The sequence below is a fragment of the Malania oleifera genome, chromosome 6, assembly GCF_029873635.1.
Source record: "Malania oleifera isolate guangnan ecotype guangnan chromosome 6, ASM2987363v1, whole genome shotgun sequence".
NCBI classification, from domain to species: domain Eukaryota; kingdom Viridiplantae; phylum Streptophyta; class Magnoliopsida; order Santalales; family Ximeniaceae; genus Malania; species Malania oleifera.
Window position 1 is genome coordinate 111,175,355 of NC_080422.1, and position 17,384 is coordinate 111,192,738.

The window sequence follows — 17,384 nt, forward strand, 5'->3', positions numbered from 1 at the left end:
TATTTTTTCGTTAAAAATAAGGGTTTATCAATAAAAATTTGGAGGTGCGGCCTTCCTCTTAAAAAAAAGAAAAAAGAAAAAAAAGTGTGGGCTCAACTAGAGCCACGAACTTCTAAACCATCAAACCCATTTCTAAAATAATGCAGTTGGGATAGCGACAACATGCAAAAGACCGAACCTGCAATCTTTCAAGACTAAATTTGTTTTATTTTTTGCCCTTCTGGCGTGCGTGAGGACTGAGGAGTTTTGATTTGGGATGGCACCAAAATACAAAAACTAATTGGGTCCTTTTGTGGGGCAAACCAGTGGCGGACCTCATGGAACCCACTCACACATTTCAAACTCAAAATATAATAATATATATATATATATATATTTTAATTGAATAATATTAATATTATTTAAAATAAAAAAATTGTATTTTAAAATGTAAAAAAGTGCAATTTAAATTTTTTATCTTTTTTCAAGTCTCATTCACTTCCTAACTAATAATTTTATTATATTTCTAATTATCTATTACTTCCATCTCTCTCTCTCTTAGCCTCTCTAAAAAAATCTTTCCATCTCTCACACTCTCTCTCTCATCTCTCGGTCTCTCTATGATTTTTGTTCTGGCTCTTGTGTTCATTATCTTCAAGCCTCCGATTTTCTGTAATTTTCATTAACCATAATTTTGATTTCAATGTTTGTTCACTCTGATTTTTTTTTTTTTTCTATTTTTTCTTAGATTTTGGAAGCTTTGATGTTAGAGCGTTGTATCCGGTAAGAATCCGATATCTCTAAAACCTCATTCGCCGATCGATTTGTAATAATAATAATAATCAGGTTATTATTTCTATAGATTTATTAAATTTATTTTTATTTGTTTACATAATTTGTCAATTTATAGTTAGTGTTAATTTGTTTATCGTATTTTCATCTACATTCTAAATTTTTTTACCTTTAATTTTATTGTACCTATTCATATATGTTACTATTTTTTAAATTTAATTTTTAATAGCACACGTATAAAATATATGAAATCGAATAAACTTGAGTGAGGTGAGCAACATTTCCCAATAGTTACAAAAGAAGGATAGGTGGAAAAATTGAGTCCTAATTTTTTCATGGACCATCGTACACCAAGCTAATAAAAAATGAACACTTGTATAACAGTGATTTGTTGTCAACGATTTATTAGTGAGTTGTATATGTTCGGTGACCTAATAGTTTCTCCTCTAATCCTACATCTATAGCATGAATTTTCAAATCTTAAATTTAAATTAATATGTAATTAAATAAAATATTTTATAAAATTATATCGAATATCTTTCAAATTTAAATAAATTCAAATCACATGCTCTCCAGCCAATGAACTTTTATGGGCCAATAATAATAATGATAATAATAAGTGGAAGGAATAAGTAAATGCTAATTCTATTTTTATTACAATAAAGTAGACAATTTGAGGAGAGGGGAAAAAAAGAAGTAAAAAAAAAACAGATGCAATGAGTCTCTCATTTTCTTTTAGGTCAATTCCTCAAAGAAAATGAGTCAAGAGCAAAATATCTCTTTCCATTTAAATTTAGTTGTCCTGTTTGGCAGCGGAGAATTTGACAGCCCATTTGAAACTTGAGGAAAGAAAAAAAAAAACAGGAAAGAAAATCGAAAGGTACATGCTTTATTGCCTCTCTCTCTCTCTCTCTCTCTCTCTCTCTCTCTCTCTCTCCCTATCTCTGTTTAATGATTCATTTAAAGAATTACGGGTTTGGTGCACCCACTAGCAAGTGTCTGATTAAAAAAATATTTTCCATGGGTCTTCCATCAAAGCTGGTCAAGCCTGCACTCCCAAAAAAGCAAAAAACCAAATTAGCACAAACCCCAGGGAAGAACCCTAAAACACTGAAGATGATGAGTTTAAAAAATGGAATGTGGGGATGGGGGATAGGGGGTGGGGATCGAGCGTCATAGCACGTGCCAAGCTGAGACACGGACACACCCTCTTTTTGAGTCTTATTTCTTCTTAATTTCCACCGTGCTGTGATCATCCCAGCCCAGCCCAGCCCAGCCCAGAGGTGGCTTTCATCTGCTTCTGCTTCCAGTGAAGGAGCTGCTCTGTGATCAGTGGTGCTGGGGCTGTGGAAGTGTTTGATCTGTGCTGCTCTGCTAAATGGCTTCTGGGGCTTTCATGATGCCTTCAACTCTCTCTGTGTCCCTTTCTCAGGTATTAGCTCATTTTGATTTTGTTTCTTTTTGGGTTTTGAGTTTTTGAATGGTTTTGGTTGTTGTAGATGCTGTGAAGAGCTAGTTGAAGCTTGTGCATGCCATGAACCAGTTTTTGGTTTTGAAACAAAAAAAATTTTAGTTTTTGAAACGTAGAAGTTCATTGGTTTTGATGTATTGAGTGTTATGTGCTGATTTTTCAGGACTCGTATCAAAGGTCAGCTGGAATCCATGGACTTGCTCCTCGTAATTCTCCACGCCTCTCTCTCTCTCTCTCTCTCTCTCTCTCTCTCTCTCTCTAAAAAAAATGATTTTGACTTTCACTATTTGCATATTCATCATCAATGCATGGCTTTTGATAGAAATGCATGGGAAGAAGAACATGGATTTTCAATTGCATGAGAAAAGAGCTTAAAGCTTTTGTCGTGTGTACGCACACACAGTGCCTCATTTGATATCTATGCGGGGGCTATGAGATTGCAGTACTAGTTTAAGTAGATCTAGCTGGGATCTTATGGATCAAGAGAAAAACAAAGTATAAAATTATTTAACCAAAATTTTCTATTATTACTATATGTTTTCGAATTTGAAATGTTGACGTTTCGTGAGATTTAATCATGCATGATAAAGGAAATTATTGATCTTGACTGATTCATGAGTCATGTGAGTTTCAGATCTATGGGAACTTGGATTGGATTTAGAAATGTGTGAAATTTGACAAAACATAATACCCAATTGTAAATAAGTTTCATCTACTCTTGACATTCACGCCCCCAAACGCTTTCTGATCGGACAAAGTCTCGATCAAAACTTAGATGCAACCTTGGAGGGGGTTACCGTGTTCAAAACCTAGATCTAACAAAATGGATAAAAATTCGTTAATCTGAACCGAATTCGTCCCGCTTAAATTGACTCATGACCGATCTACACATTAAATGAGTCGAATATGGTATGAACTTTTTTTTATCTGCCTCTAAATGAGTTGGTTGGCGAATTTAGGATTTTATCCTATGGATATCCGCCTATACGCCAACAGCTAATGTTTAAATTCATTGATAATCCAATATGTTCATACTTATTAGATATCAAATCAATTAGCACAAACTCTATTGATCAAGGCGTAGTACTACACTCAACTTTTGCACTACTATATGCGTCTCTAGGTCTACCCTGTGCCCACATTCAAACTCAAGCCCAAATGTTTAATTTTTTTTTTTTTGTGATCAAAATAAAACTTTCTAAATTGATGCTCTAAAAATTTTAAAAAAAAAATTGAAATTTTGTGATTAGTTATTAAATATTTAATATATTATCAAATTATAATTTTTAAATTAACTTCACTTATTGTGTTATAAAAATAAATTGTTCATTGAATGGTAAAACAATTATATTAGGTAGGAGAATGATGGATTATCCGTCATGCGTCACAAATTATCCGATCTGAATTGCAATAAATCCGCAACTTAAATGAATCGGATATGAATTATAATATTCTCATCCGATAATCCGCCTAATCCATCACGGATTATCCGACCCGATCCGTTATGTCAGGTCGATCTATTCAAAACATAATACCCAACTGTAAATAACGGCCACTAGTCCTTTCATGAACTCTTTTGTGCTCTTCCATATAAAAAAATCAATTGCAAAGCAAGGAAGCTGATTTTTTTTTTCTTTTTTTAAAAGCGTATTATTTGTTTTATACAAATTTAGTTTTGGGTAATTTTAAATTTATACATGCAAAACATGTAAGGATTGGCCTGCCTCTTTACGGACATTTTTAATGGTTTTTAACATTAGCCGATGATTGTATTATTTTATAATTTTATTGGGGACATAATCATAATTTAATAACTTGGTGATTTAGTAAATAAATAATGTGTCAGTTTTTTAAAGGCTATTGTGGGCAAGGCAACTGCCCTACTGAGCATTGGGCCGCCAGAATGTGGGTCCACCCTTTACTGTTTTATTTATTTATTTATTTTTATTTTTTTTAAAAAAAAAGACACCTTCATTTATTTATTAATATACTCTCACTTTTTTAAAGGGTTCATCCTTTTCTATAATAACATTAATTTTGTTATAGTACTTAAGTCAAATATAATTGAAACGAAATTTATTTTTATTTTAACTGTTCAAATTACATGCCATTGTAAAATATTTTGGCAAGAAAAAATTTTAAAAAACAATTTGAAATATATTACAATTGCCTTTGACAAATTTTTTGTTCTCATTGTTCGGAAAGCAGTGAAATGTATGTATTAGTGTAGGGTTCGATGTGAGTCCCACATCATTTTAATAGGTTCAAATATTAATATAACATAATAATTTTTAATACGATTAACTAGACAATATTCTCTTCCATTCAAAGTCAATTCTTCACAATTTTTATTAGAGAAAATACCCCTTATTGCTGTGATGGCAACAAGTAAAATCAATGAAAGTTTGTAAAAAGTAATGGGTTGATGAGACCCCACTGCGCCTCCACTACCTTTACCAAATTCCTCTCAACTGATGATATTTGAGCTTGACCAGTGACCACACATTATCAATTTGAGTTGGGCTAACTGCAACAATTTATCAAACTTGACTGTAAGATGATCTGATTATGTATGTATCCAGTGAATTTTGCACATCTCAATGGGAGAAATTGCCCACTGAGATCATTGTAGATCCGCCATTGACATGAATCTTTGTTCTCTACTCAGCTCAATGCAAGCCTGTGTCCTTTTAAATAAAATTTTATGAGGTCATTTTCCATCAACGCACGTTATTTGTTGTCTTTCTCTTGTCATTGTGAAACAAGTTGTTCCCACTATTGCATGTTTCAACAATCTTAGCCAATATGTTTATCTAGATTCCTTTATTATGCTTCTCCAGTTTACTTCAAGCCTGTATTATTGGCATCGTCTCATGTTGTGCGAGTCATAAAATGTATAGACGACATTTCACTATTATTTACTCTTTAGAGGTTACAAGCCTGCAATTGTATGTGGTATTTGTTATTTTCCTTTTGTGTTTCTCCTAAAAGCATCTTGTGATGATTATGGTGATGGACAGGCATGTATAATTCAAAATGGGAAAGCCTTCTCCAAAGGAGAATCAAACACCTACAATGTTTGGTTCCTGCAAAAAGGACTAAAATCATTCAGGCATTGGCAATTCCAGATGCGCCGGCTTCGCTAGACAATGCAGAGTGCAGAAAACGCCTAGCTGAGAGTTACGGTTATACACAAATTGGAGAACCACTTCCAGGAAATGTTACATTAAAAGATATTGTTGAAACAATTCCGAAGAAGGTACTCTCTTTAAGTGATTACATTCAGGCTCTTTCCTTTGCTGTATATTCTGAACCTACCCAGTCGGAAACTTGAACTGATAGGTTCTCTAATTCACTAGAAGCGTATAGCTGCTTCAAAGCAGTTTTCTTTGATACAAAATGGTATTCATACTTGTATGTATGTATGTATGTATGTATGCATGTTGGATGAATGGAAGGTCCATTGGACCTGGGTGGATGCCATCTCCCTTCCCTGACCCCTTTCCAGTTTTCCCCGACTCCCAAATTTTGAACATCTCCAACATGAAGAAATGGTTTGGGTATTCCCTAGGAGACAGTAAATAGAGGATTGACTTGACAGATACTACTTTAAAAAGTCAACCACTGAATAAGATGCTGTACATTTGGTATATTTCTTGACGTCTGCATTGTGATGCATTGTGATTTTGGTTATCTTCTGAAAAAACTATTAAGATGCTGTTTTTTGTTTAATCTTACAAGTCAAAAGGTGGCTGCATAAGCAGAATAGTGTCTTCTAGGCTTCTCCAAGTAAATCATTCCTTAAAATTGCGAGGTCCTAGTATTGGAACTGTACAATGGCCCATAAAACAAAAATATGAGAGAGAGAGAGAGAGCTGGGAGGGGGCAGTCAATGGGAATTATGTAAATCAAATACTTAAAATATGCAGCAGGCAAAAGATATACTCATATATTTATTGATTATATGATTAGTTGTAGTCAGCTCTTGTAATTTTGTAAGGTTATTCTATCTATGAGAGTTAAAAGATCTAGTTTTCACGTTTTTTTGGGTGTTTGTTCTTTATGATAATTAACTCAATATTTGCATTGATTTCTTTAAGATATGGTACAAATGGTGTGTTGTAAGCATTATTCAATATCATCAGCTTGTTTGTATATCTATTATCATCACATAAAATTTTTGTTGATGGAGTTGCCTTATGACATGTAGACAGTATTTTATTCTACAAACAAAATGTAGTGAAGGAACGCCTTAACTTGGTGGGAGTGCCCATCTGGAGGGGGCGAGAGGGGTCGTAATTACATAAGCATGGGAAGATAAGCACAATAATATGTATTTGGGGGCATTTCCTGATGCTTTCTTTTTTATTTTTTCAATTTTTTGTTGTAAGTTGTACGAGATCGATCACGTGAAATCGTTGAAGGCACTTTCATTCTCAGTTGGTACCTATGCATTGGGACTGTTCATGACTTCACAAGCCCCCTGGTATCTGCTTCCTTTTGCTTGGGCATTGACAGGAACTGCAGCCTCAGGGGTTAGTTTTGTAGTTATTTTTTTTTCTTCTCATATTGCTTTGTGACTTTATGCACTCCTTTTTCCTTCTTTTTCTTTCCATTCTTCTCAACTCAAATACTGATTTCCTTATTTGTTTTGCTGCCATTTGAAAGTTGTTTTGCATAGGTCATGACTGTGGCCACAAATCATTTTGGAAGAACAAGTTAGTGGAAGACATTATTGGAACTTTGGTCTTTTTGCCGCTGATATATCCATACGAGGGATGGCGTTTTGAGCACGATCGGCATCATGCAAAAACAAACATGTCTGTATGATTTTCTCTATCAGTCTTTACATACGTTGAAGCCAATCTTTACCACTTTTTTTTTTTTTGGCAACCTCTGCATATTGTCATATGGAGGGGTGCTTTTAGGATGATCTCATCTTCTGAAATCACCGCGCAGATCTAAGAGTTGAACCTGCAAAGAAAATTTCCCATCCAAATAAAAATATATAAGTGGTCAAACAAACAAGAGAGAAGTCCTCCCCTACTTGTAAACTTTAGCTATCCAATCATAAGATTGTTTTGGATCATTAATATCACCATTGAATGTTTGTTGATAATTTGTTTTTAAACCCACTTGCTAAACATGGTTGATGGAATTCAGTGGCTGGACCACCTCATTCTTTTATCTCGAAAAATATTTTAGGTGAGCTTTGTGTATCTCGTCCGTGACTTCCTTTATTATTACTATTGGAAACAACTCAAACAAGGTGTTAGCACCGAAAGAGTCCATTGGTAGACTCAATACACATGGGTGAGCATCAACTTGACCCAAAAGTTTATACCTATTGGGTCTTGGGTTTAACCATGTATATAAGCACCCATCATCCGCTCAATTTTTTCAATGTTGGACAAACTCACAAGTACAATTCTCAACAATCTCCACCTCACTTGTGAGTTCTAACTACTCCTCCTTGAACGAAAACTGTCTCCCTTATGGGAGTAAGCCCAATTCTCCAACAGTTGTTCAAGTGAGCCTTACCACCGCGCCTTACGTGCCTCAAATTGCAATCCACGTGTCTCCGAACCAATCCTACCTCTCACGTCTTGAGCCTATTCGGATCCATCTTCCAAACCTAGATGATCCTTATTGGCCTTGATCACACACTTGGTCCACCAACTATTTGCACATCAGGAGAATTAGCTTCACGCCTCGACTATTTTTTTTTTTCAATATTGCTCACCCAAAATTACGAACTGTCGGCTCTAATACCGCTTGTTAGCACCGAAAAAGTTCATAGATGGACTTGATACACATGGGTAAACACTAATTTGACCAAAAAGTTTAAACCTATTGGGTCTTGGGCTCAACAATGTATATAAATACCCATCATCCACTCAATTTTTTCAATGTTAAACAAACTCACTAGTGGAATTCTCAACAATTGGTATCATGATCTCCCCCTTCTCGACTAGGTGGGGGGTTTCGCCATCTCGGCGTTCGAGTGACAAGTCTCAAACTTCTCCCTTGCTAGTGCCTTTGTTAACATATCAGACTCATTATCATCTATGTGAATTTTATCAAGTGCTATCAACTTGTCATTAAGATTATCTCTAATCCAATGGTACCTTACGTCAATGTGTTTCAATCTCGAATGAAATGAAGAATTCTTAGCGAGGTGAATAGTACTCTAATTATCAAAAAGCAACACATATTGTTGTTGCTTGAAACCGAGCTCCTGTAAAAACATTTTCATCTATAGCAACTCTTTACAAGCTTTCCATTGCTACAATCAACTCTGCTTCAGTTATAGAAAGTGCAATACATTTTTGTAACCTCGACTACCAAGAAATAGCCCCTCCTGAGAAAGTGATCAAATGACCCGAAGTAGACTTACGGGTATCCACATATCCAACCATATCAGATTCTGTATAGCCAACCAACATTGGTTTGCCTCTCTCAAAGCTAAGACTTAACTTGGAAGGGCCTCGCAGATATCTCATAAGCCACTTTACCGCATTCCAATGTTCTTCTTGGATCTGAGAGTAATTGGCTAACAACACCAACTGCATGGGCTATGTCTGGCCTCGTACAAACCATTGCATACATCAAGCTTCCTACTGCTGAGGCATATGAAATTCTTTCCATATCTTCCTTCTTTTCATCTATTGAAGGGGTTTTCTTTGTGCTCAACTTGAAAAGTGTAGCAAGAGGAGAGCTAACCACTTTAGCCCTGTTCATGTTGAACCTCAAGCACTTTCTCAATGTATTGCTCCTGCTATATAAACGACTTCTTGTATTTTCTGCATCTATGAATGCGACCCCAAGAATCTTCTTTGCTGGCCTCAAGTCCTTCATTGCAAATGACTGACTTAACTGCTTCTTCAACCTGTCAATTTTGGAAGAATTCATGCCAACAATTAACATATCATCAACATAAAACAATAGAATAATAAAATCACCATAAAAAAATTTCTACACAAAAACACAATGGTTAGAAGTAGTGTTCCTGTAGCCTTGCTCCTTCATAGCAGACTCAAACTTATTATACCACTGCTTGGGTGCTTGCTTCAAACAATTAATACTTTTCTTAAGCCGACACACATAGTCCTCTTTTCGTTTCACCCTGAAACCCTTTGGTGTTCTGTAATGACCTGCTTTTTCATGCCATTTTTTTTTCATTTAATATATATATATATATATATATATATATATAGCAAATATCTCTGTAATATCTGCTAAAAGCATCTCAGGCCCCAAGGAAGTACTGAGGAAACTTTGTTCACATTACATTTCTAGGCAGCGGTAAACATAAAACTGACAACTGTATTTACAATACCAAAAATCTAGAAAGTCTCAAAACATACATCACAAAATACCCAGTGACATCAATAAAAAATCCTGGGGTCTACCCAAACCACCAACACTCAGAAAACACTCACCCTTCCGAAAAGAGTAGCGCAAGAACCTCTCTACCTATGAGCTTGATCTACTCGCGTAGTTGGATCACTTGAAAAATATTAAGTCACTGGGATGAGACAACGTTCACTTGAAAGTTATTGGTTCTTCATCTCCCTATTGGATCTTAGACTTAGGTGCTTCTAGTCATATGACTAATTCTCTCCATGGTTTAAGTAATGTCAAAGAATATTGTAGCTTTTCACATATTCAAACAGCCAATGGTAGTGCTTTACCCATTGTGGCAGTTGGTGATGTATCTTCTTCCTTTAAGGATGTTCTTGTATCACCTTAATCTTTCTATGAATTTGTTTATGTTGGTAAGCTTGTGGACCAATATTACGATGTACATATTACTCGTGGTGGTTGTGTTGTGCAAGATCAGATGTCAGGGCAGTTGATAGCGAAGCATAGATGTCTCTTTTCTCTACAACTATATGTTCCACGAAGCTTACCTTCTTTCTTTGTATCGTATTTGCTTTGTAGTAAGTCTAGAGTGTCAAATGAAGTCTGGCATAAGCGCCTTGGTCATCCTAATTCTAAGGTTCTATCTTATTTGTTGAAATCTGGTATATTAAATAATAAAGAGCATTCTTCTTCCACTATGTTTCCTGATTGTGCAACTTGTAAACTTGGCAAAAGTAAGACTTTACCCTTTCCGCAAAAGTAAGACTTTACCCTTATAAAGTAAAGCCACCCACAATATTGAGATCATTTATAGTGATGTCTGGGGTATTAGTCCTATTATTTCTCATACCCAGTACAAATATTTTGTGACATTTATTCATTACTGCAATAGATATACATGGGTGTATTTCTTGCAGCACAAATAAGAAGTTTTTCATATGTTCAAACTGTTCTTAGCTCTTTTTGACACTCAATTTTCAACTGCTGTTAAAATTCTTCAGTCCGACTCGGGTCAGGAATATATGTCTCATGAGTTCTAATCCTTCTTGCAATATAAAGGTATTATCTCTCAACATTCTTGTCCATATACTCTACAACAAAATGGAGTAGTTGAACGAAAGTATTGCCATCTTTTAGATGTTGTCCGGACCATGCTCATTGAGTCTTCCCTTCCTCCTACGTTTTGGGTAGAAGCACTTACCACATCAACCTTTCTTATAAATAGACTTCTTTCCCAATTTTTGGATTTCAAGTCTCCATATTTCCAGCTTTATCATCACAATCCTACCGATACAAATCTTCACATTTTTGGGTGTGTATGCTTTATGCATCTTCCCCCACCGGATCGAAACAAGCTTTCTGCCCAATCCATCTGTTGCGCCTTCTTGGGATATAGTGTCACACAAAAGGGTTATTTATGCTATGATCCAAACTCTAATTGGGTTCATGTTTCAAGGAATGTGCTCTTTTTTGAAAATCAATGGTTCTTTCCTATGTCTTCCTCACCAAAGTCTTCCATTGCTTTCTTGCTTTTTTTATGACACTTTTAGTGCTCCTAGTACTCATGTTGAAAGGTTTTAGCCAGGCATGGTATACCAGCGAAGACCTCCAGTGCTGCTCCCTTCTGCTCCCTTCTGCTCTTGTCTTGCCATATACTCCTTTGTGCCGCTCCTCTAAAGTATATGTTCCTTTTGACTGTTATGGATTCCTGTTATGTATGGCATGTACTGCTACTTCTGCATTGTCTGCCACTTTTTGCTATTCCTACTAGTTACTCACAGGAAGTCAAAGAGAAATGCTGGTCGTAGGCCATGCAGGACGAACTATGTGCTCTTGAGGCCAATAAGACTTGGAAAGTGGTGGATTGTCCTACAGGAGTGACTCCACTTGAATGTAAGTGGGTCTATTCTATTAAGGTTAAGTCTGATGGTAGTTTGGACAGTTATAAAGCCCACTTAGTAGCTCTTGGAAATAATCAAGAATATGGAGTAAACTACGAGGGTACTTTTTTTCTGGTGACCAAAATTACCACCATCCACACAATTTTGGCTATTGCCGCTTCTTAAAAATTGGGGTTTGCACCAAATGGATGTGAAGAACGCCTTTCTTCACGGGGATTTCAAGGAAGATGTTTATATGCGTCCTCTTGTAGGTTTACTTTCTACCCCTTCTTCGACAGTGTGCAAGTTGCGTCGCTCCTTGTATAGTCTCAAACAGGCCCCTTGTGCATGGTATGAGAAATTTAATTCTACCCTACTCAAGTTTTCTTTTCTCAAAAGCAAGTATGATGTATCTTTGTTTCTTCGCATAATTGCGATTGGTGTTGTCATTCTCTTGGTATATGTTGACGATATAATCATCACGGGTACTAATTCAGTTCTGATCTCCTAATTAAAGTAGTATTTACAGGACTCTTTTCACATGAAGGTTCTAGGATCTCTTATGTATTTTCTTGGTTTAGAAATTACTACTGGTTCACATGGTATTTTTCTGTCACAGCACAAGTATGCCCAAGATTTGGTGGCTGCTGCTGGTCTGCAGGACTCTACCCCTCTTGATACTCCCATGGAACTTAATCTCAAGCTGCACAAAGAAGTGGGTGACTTGTTATTAGATCATGTAGCCTATCGTACGTTGGTTGGCAGCTTGGTCTATCTTACAATTACTAGACATGATATTTCTTATGTAGTCCAACAGGTTAGTTAGTTCATGGCTTCTCCTCGGCACCTTCATATGGCTGCAGTTCAACAAATCATTCTCTATGTCCATGGCACAGCTTTACGGGGACAAGATCATTCGCTATGTCCATGGCACAACTTTGCGGGGACTTTTCTATCCTGCTGGTGCTTCACTTGATCTTGTAGCATATAGTGATGCTGATTATGCCATGTGTAGTGACACTCGACGTTCTACTACGGGTTAATGTATGTTTCTTGGTCCAGCTCTTATTTCATGGAAAAGCAAGAAACATGACTGTGTTTCTATGTCCTCTACTAAGTTCGAATATAAGGCCATGTCCCAAGCTTGCGCTGAGATACATTGGCTCTGAGGGCTATTGGCTGAACTTGGCTTCTCTCCAGGTGGTCCTACTTCTCTTCATGCGGATAATACTAGTGCCATTCACATTTTATCCAATCCCATCTTCCATGAACACACTAAACATATCGAGGTTGATTGTCACTTTATCCGTGAGGCGTTTGAAGCTCTAAGTATCTCTCTTCCTTATGTATCTAGCAATCTTCAAGTGGCAAACATTTTCACTAAGGCTCTCACAGGAAACGACATAATTTTCTTGTCAATAGAAGGCCATAAATTATGCCTTGCTAATAGCTATTAATCTAGGTTGTATATACTTTCATAAATAGAGGAGGAGATTTAGCTTACCATGTATAGCTTCCTAAAATCACTCTATGTAAATTAGTTGGCTTACTATATATAGCTTCCTAAGATCACTGTGTGCAATGGGCATGTATAGATTTAAGTTTCCTTGTATAACCGGTAGTCATGCCTATATAATGAAAGACCTTCTCAAAAGAGAGGACAATTCGTATCATTATGTTAAATACCACTTTACCTAAAAGTTTAAGCTATTAGGTTGTGGGCCAATAATATATATCAAACTTTTAACACAACTATCGTTTGCTTGCATTTGAACTAAGGGTTGAGAACCTTATAGTAGGTATTATATTTTAATTTATGCACCATATACTTACGTTAAAACGATCCCCTACTAGTTCAAGCTTTTGATGTAGGAGAAAGGTTAGGAGTTTTTAGTTAGGTAGATGTCTAGTATATTTGTTACTTGCATGGTTTATATGTAATTGAATTCTTTTCTTATAATGCCAAGTACAAAAGATCATTTAATCTTTCCTTATTCTATTACATAATGTATTTTGCCTTCAAACAGTTGTTGTGTTGAAAAAAATTAAGAAAGCTTCAGAGTTCGCCTGAATCAAATGAATAAATTTGTAATTTTTTTTTGGCTATTTTCTGACTTTCCTAGATCTGTATGTTCCCTTCCCTGTCTTTTTCATCTTTTGCCTGCAGAATTTCACGTATTTCCATTTATTTGAAATCTAGGTTGCATGAGGATTCAGGTTGGCACCCAATTTGGAGAGAAGATTTTGAAACATCTCCACTTGCACGCAAGGCTATGATATATGGATATGGCCTCCTTCGGCCTTGGATGACCATAGCACACTGGTAAGATACTGATGGAGTATGCATCATACCATAAAGATCTTTACCTCTGTCTAACTTCTTAGCTCATGACTATTTGACCAAATTACATCTTGTTAGTTAAGAAATCCTCTAGCCGTGTTTTTAACAGATGTACCTGCATTTCTACTTTAAATCTAATCGTACATGACAGGTTGATGTGGCACTTCGATTCGAGCAAGTTCAGACCGAACGAAGCGAAAAGGGTGAAGTTAAGTGTGGCTTGTGTTTATGCATTTATGGCAATAGGATGTCCATTGCTTATCTATGAGACGGGGGTTACAGGTTTGATCAACTACTGGTTAATGCCGTGGCTGGTGTTTCACTTCTGGGTAAACACTCCTTTATGATCTTGAAACCGTTGCTTCTCAATTGCCTCGAGAATTTCTTATGGATTTATTCTTGTGCTTTGAAATGTTTGTTATTATTCAACCTCGATGTTTTTGTTACACCCACTCAATGATTCCAAATGACTTGCTGCTTTCCTCTAAATTACAAAGAAACACATTTGCATCTAAGAATTTTGGTTTCTTTTTGAATTTGCAGATGAGCACTGTTACGATGATCCATCACTCATCTCCTCACATACCTTTCAAATCTCCAGATGAGTGGAACCCAGTTAAGGCCCAGTTTAGCGGGACAACTCATTGCGACTTCCCTTATTGGTAATTTGTCCTGCTTTAATCTCTCTTTTTCTGTTATCCTTTGTTCTTTACTTGACCAAAGGATGGATGCATTTTAGAAATTGATGCAATAAATTGCCAGAGATCATTTTTTTACGGATTGTATGTAGGTTGTAAACTAGTTATAAGACAATGTTGGATGGTTGAAAATTGGGTTTGCATTTCCCAGCTAAACAAAAGTAGTGTTTTCTTGCGAATTATTTTCCTTCCTGTGGTTGAGTTGATGAGAATTGCTTCACTGAAGTCTAGTTCATTGTCTCAGATGTCTACTTTGATTAATTTGAGCTGCTAAAAATTTCTATTATTTTCACCTGGACAGGATAGAGGAATTCTTGCATCATATCAATGTCCACCTCCCCCATCATCTTGTTCCCAAGATACCAAGCTACAACTTGAGGGCAGCTCATGAGTCTCTTCGAGAAAATTGGGGCAAGGTAAGATGATTCAAGTTATGTCTGGTTTACTTCTACTCTTACGAATAAAACAGTCATAATATATTTACGGATTTAGTGTTGTCATCGTAACATAAATGATAATAAATTACTATTCTCAAGATGGAATTAGTACTTTATGTTGGCTTAGCATTCGAAGCCTATCCGTAATGCCCTTTGGTCCTTAGAATAGAGTGTCAATTTACATCCTTCCTACCAATAAAAGACAGCCTGAAATTGGAATGACAGTTCAATTGCAGAGAATAGAGGGCTTTTAACTTTTTAAAATGCCAAGTGTCATTTTACATCCTTCCTACCAATAAAAGAAAGTCTGAAGTTGGAATGACAATGACAGTTCAATTGCAGAGAATGAAATTGGAATAACAGTTCAATTGCAGAGAATAGAGGGCTTTTAACTTGTTAAAATGCCTTGTAAAACAAGATGTGATCATTTTTTATCTAATTCAACCTGTCTTCTCCGCACTGTCAACAGTATATCAGTGAGGCTAATTGGAATTGGCGCTTGATGAAGATGATAATGACCGAGTGCCATGTTCATAATCCAGAGCAAAATTATGTTGCATTCGACGAGCTTGCTCCGGAAGAGGCTGGTTCGGTCTCTTTCATCCGGAAAATGATGCCTGACTGGACTTAGTTTTGTCACATGCCTCATGGGTTTCACAGCATTTTGGTTTCTCTCATCCTATCTTTCTGCTGAGGAGGATCAAGTTGCTGGCATGCATGTAAAAAGTTTTTTTCTTGTAGTCTGGATTATGAACATGGTTACAGGACTTGATAAGAGTCTACTAAATAAAGTCTGGATACTTATCATGGTTTTGAGTTTTATTCTATTAAAAAAACACAAAAAAATCTTTTGAAATATTTAACCAGTGGAGAATCTATATCCTAGCTTGTATAAATGATGTTGTGTGGTTTCCCAGGGATTAGTGAGTGCCTTCTACAAAATTGATACTGTTTTACATTTGTTTTGCTATGTTATTTTCACACCAAGCTTGAATGCAAGGGCTAAAATTTTAAAATGGATTAACACTTAAATTTACTATCTTCATTCTTTTACGTCCTGTTTGGAACTCAGAAAATATGAGAGAAAGGAAAAAAAAAGATATCAAGGAATATACATTTTTACGTTTGGTTATCAAGAAAAGTGATAAAAGAAAATTTTAAACAAATATACTAGGCTCTTTTTGGAATTGAGAAAATATTAAGAAAATGAAAGGAAAATGTATTTTCAGGTTATTAAGAAAAGTGAGAAAAAAATATATCAAATTTATGAATAAAATTTTGATTTTATACATCATTAATATTTAATATTTTTAATTTTTAGTCTATTAAAATAAAATTTTATTTTTTATAGTATTTAATAGAGAATAAAAACATAAAAAAATAAATTTATTTTTTATTTTCCTTTCTTAAGTAAAATTCTTGATGAATTAAAATTTGAAAGAGTGAGAAGAAGTGTGTTAAATAATAAATGGAGAAAATATATAGAGTTGAAAATGCTTCAAGTCACGTTATAATGTCGCTTTCCTTAAAACGTTATTTGCTTCCACCAGATCAGTATGTATTGAGTTAGTAAATACGTTTCCAGCATACAATAAAACCCAAAATATAATTTGATATCAGTTTGTGTTATACACAAACGAAAAATTGATTACAAAGACCCTTAGAAGAATTTGAACAAATTTTTGGAATTCTACTTTTACAGAAAATAGAACCCGAGATTGAAAAAGATATAATTAGTGAAAGCTTTTTGAGAGAAAGAGAATGAGAGAACAATTGAATATTTCTATTGAACTTACTATATATATTTATTAGATTCATGTATCCTAAAGCCTTTAGAAAGAATAACTTGATCAAATTTTTCATGCCACCGTTTTGGAACTTGTTTGAGTCCATAAAGAGACTTAACCAACTTACATACTTTAGATTCATTTCTAGGCATAATAAATCCTTCAGGTCGTTTCATGTAAATTTCTTTATCCAATTCTCCATTAAAAAATGCAGTTTTTATATCCATTTGATGGATTTCGAACTTGTAGAAGGAAGCTAAGGCAAGCAAGAGTCTTGTGTAAAGCCTTTAGCTACTAACCTTACTTTGAACTTGTGAATTGTTCTATCTACCTTCATTTTCTTTTTGAAAATCCATTTACAACCTATTGGTTTTGAACTAGGAGAAAAATCAGCCAATTTCCAGGTTTTATGACCTATGATAGAATCCATTTCATCATTTATAGCTTCTTTCCAAAATGCAGAATCTTGAGATTTCATTGCCTCTCCATAGAATCCATTGTCTAGAGTGTGATTCTCTAGTACCTTCTACTAGGTAGATTATGAAGTCTGGTCCAAAAGACTTTTTTGTTCTCCTCCTCTTACTCCTCCTAGGTTCACTAGGTTTAGAAGGTTTACCACTTGTATAAAGTGGTT

At 35.4% G+C, this 17,384-nt stretch overlaps 2 protein-coding genes across 3 annotated transcripts; both read left to right on the plus strand.

Moving 5' to 3' along the window:
• The first annotated feature begins 1,442 nt into the window (after positions 1-1,442).
• Positions 1,443-15,770, plus strand: LOC131158877 (omega-6 fatty acid desaturase, chloroplastic-like). 2 transcript variants are annotated; one of them, XM_058113806.1, is made up of 11 exons: positions 1,443-1,651; positions 1,810-2,203; positions 2,406-2,448; positions 5,263-5,501; positions 6,634-6,777; positions 6,911-7,062; positions 13,688-13,810; positions 13,980-14,157; positions 14,372-14,490; positions 14,828-14,942; positions 15,433-15,770. In XM_058113806.1, exons 2-11 carry the CDS (start codon positions 2,150-2,152, stop codon positions 15,592-15,594), a joined length of 1,329 nt encoding a protein of 442 aa, XP_057969789.1. In that variant the 5' UTR covers positions 1,443-1,651; positions 1,810-2,149; the 3' UTR covers positions 15,595-15,770. The 2 variants fall into 2 exon arrangements, with proteins under 2 accessions (XP_057969789.1, XP_057969788.1); XM_058113805.1 differs by lacking the exon at positions 1,443-1,651 and having other exon boundaries at positions 1,700-2,203.
• LOC131158878 (uncharacterized mitochondrial protein AtMg00810-like) lies at positions 9,506-13,707 on the plus strand. The gene is made up of 3 exons (XM_058113807.1): positions 9,506-12,304; positions 12,384-12,450; positions 12,550-13,707. Exons 1-3 carry the CDS (start codon positions 12,029-12,031, stop codon positions 12,654-12,656), a joined length of 450 nt encoding a protein of 149 aa, XP_057969790.1. The 5' UTR covers positions 9,506-12,028; the 3' UTR covers positions 12,657-13,707.
• Positions 15,771-17,384: the final 1,614 nt, after the last annotated feature.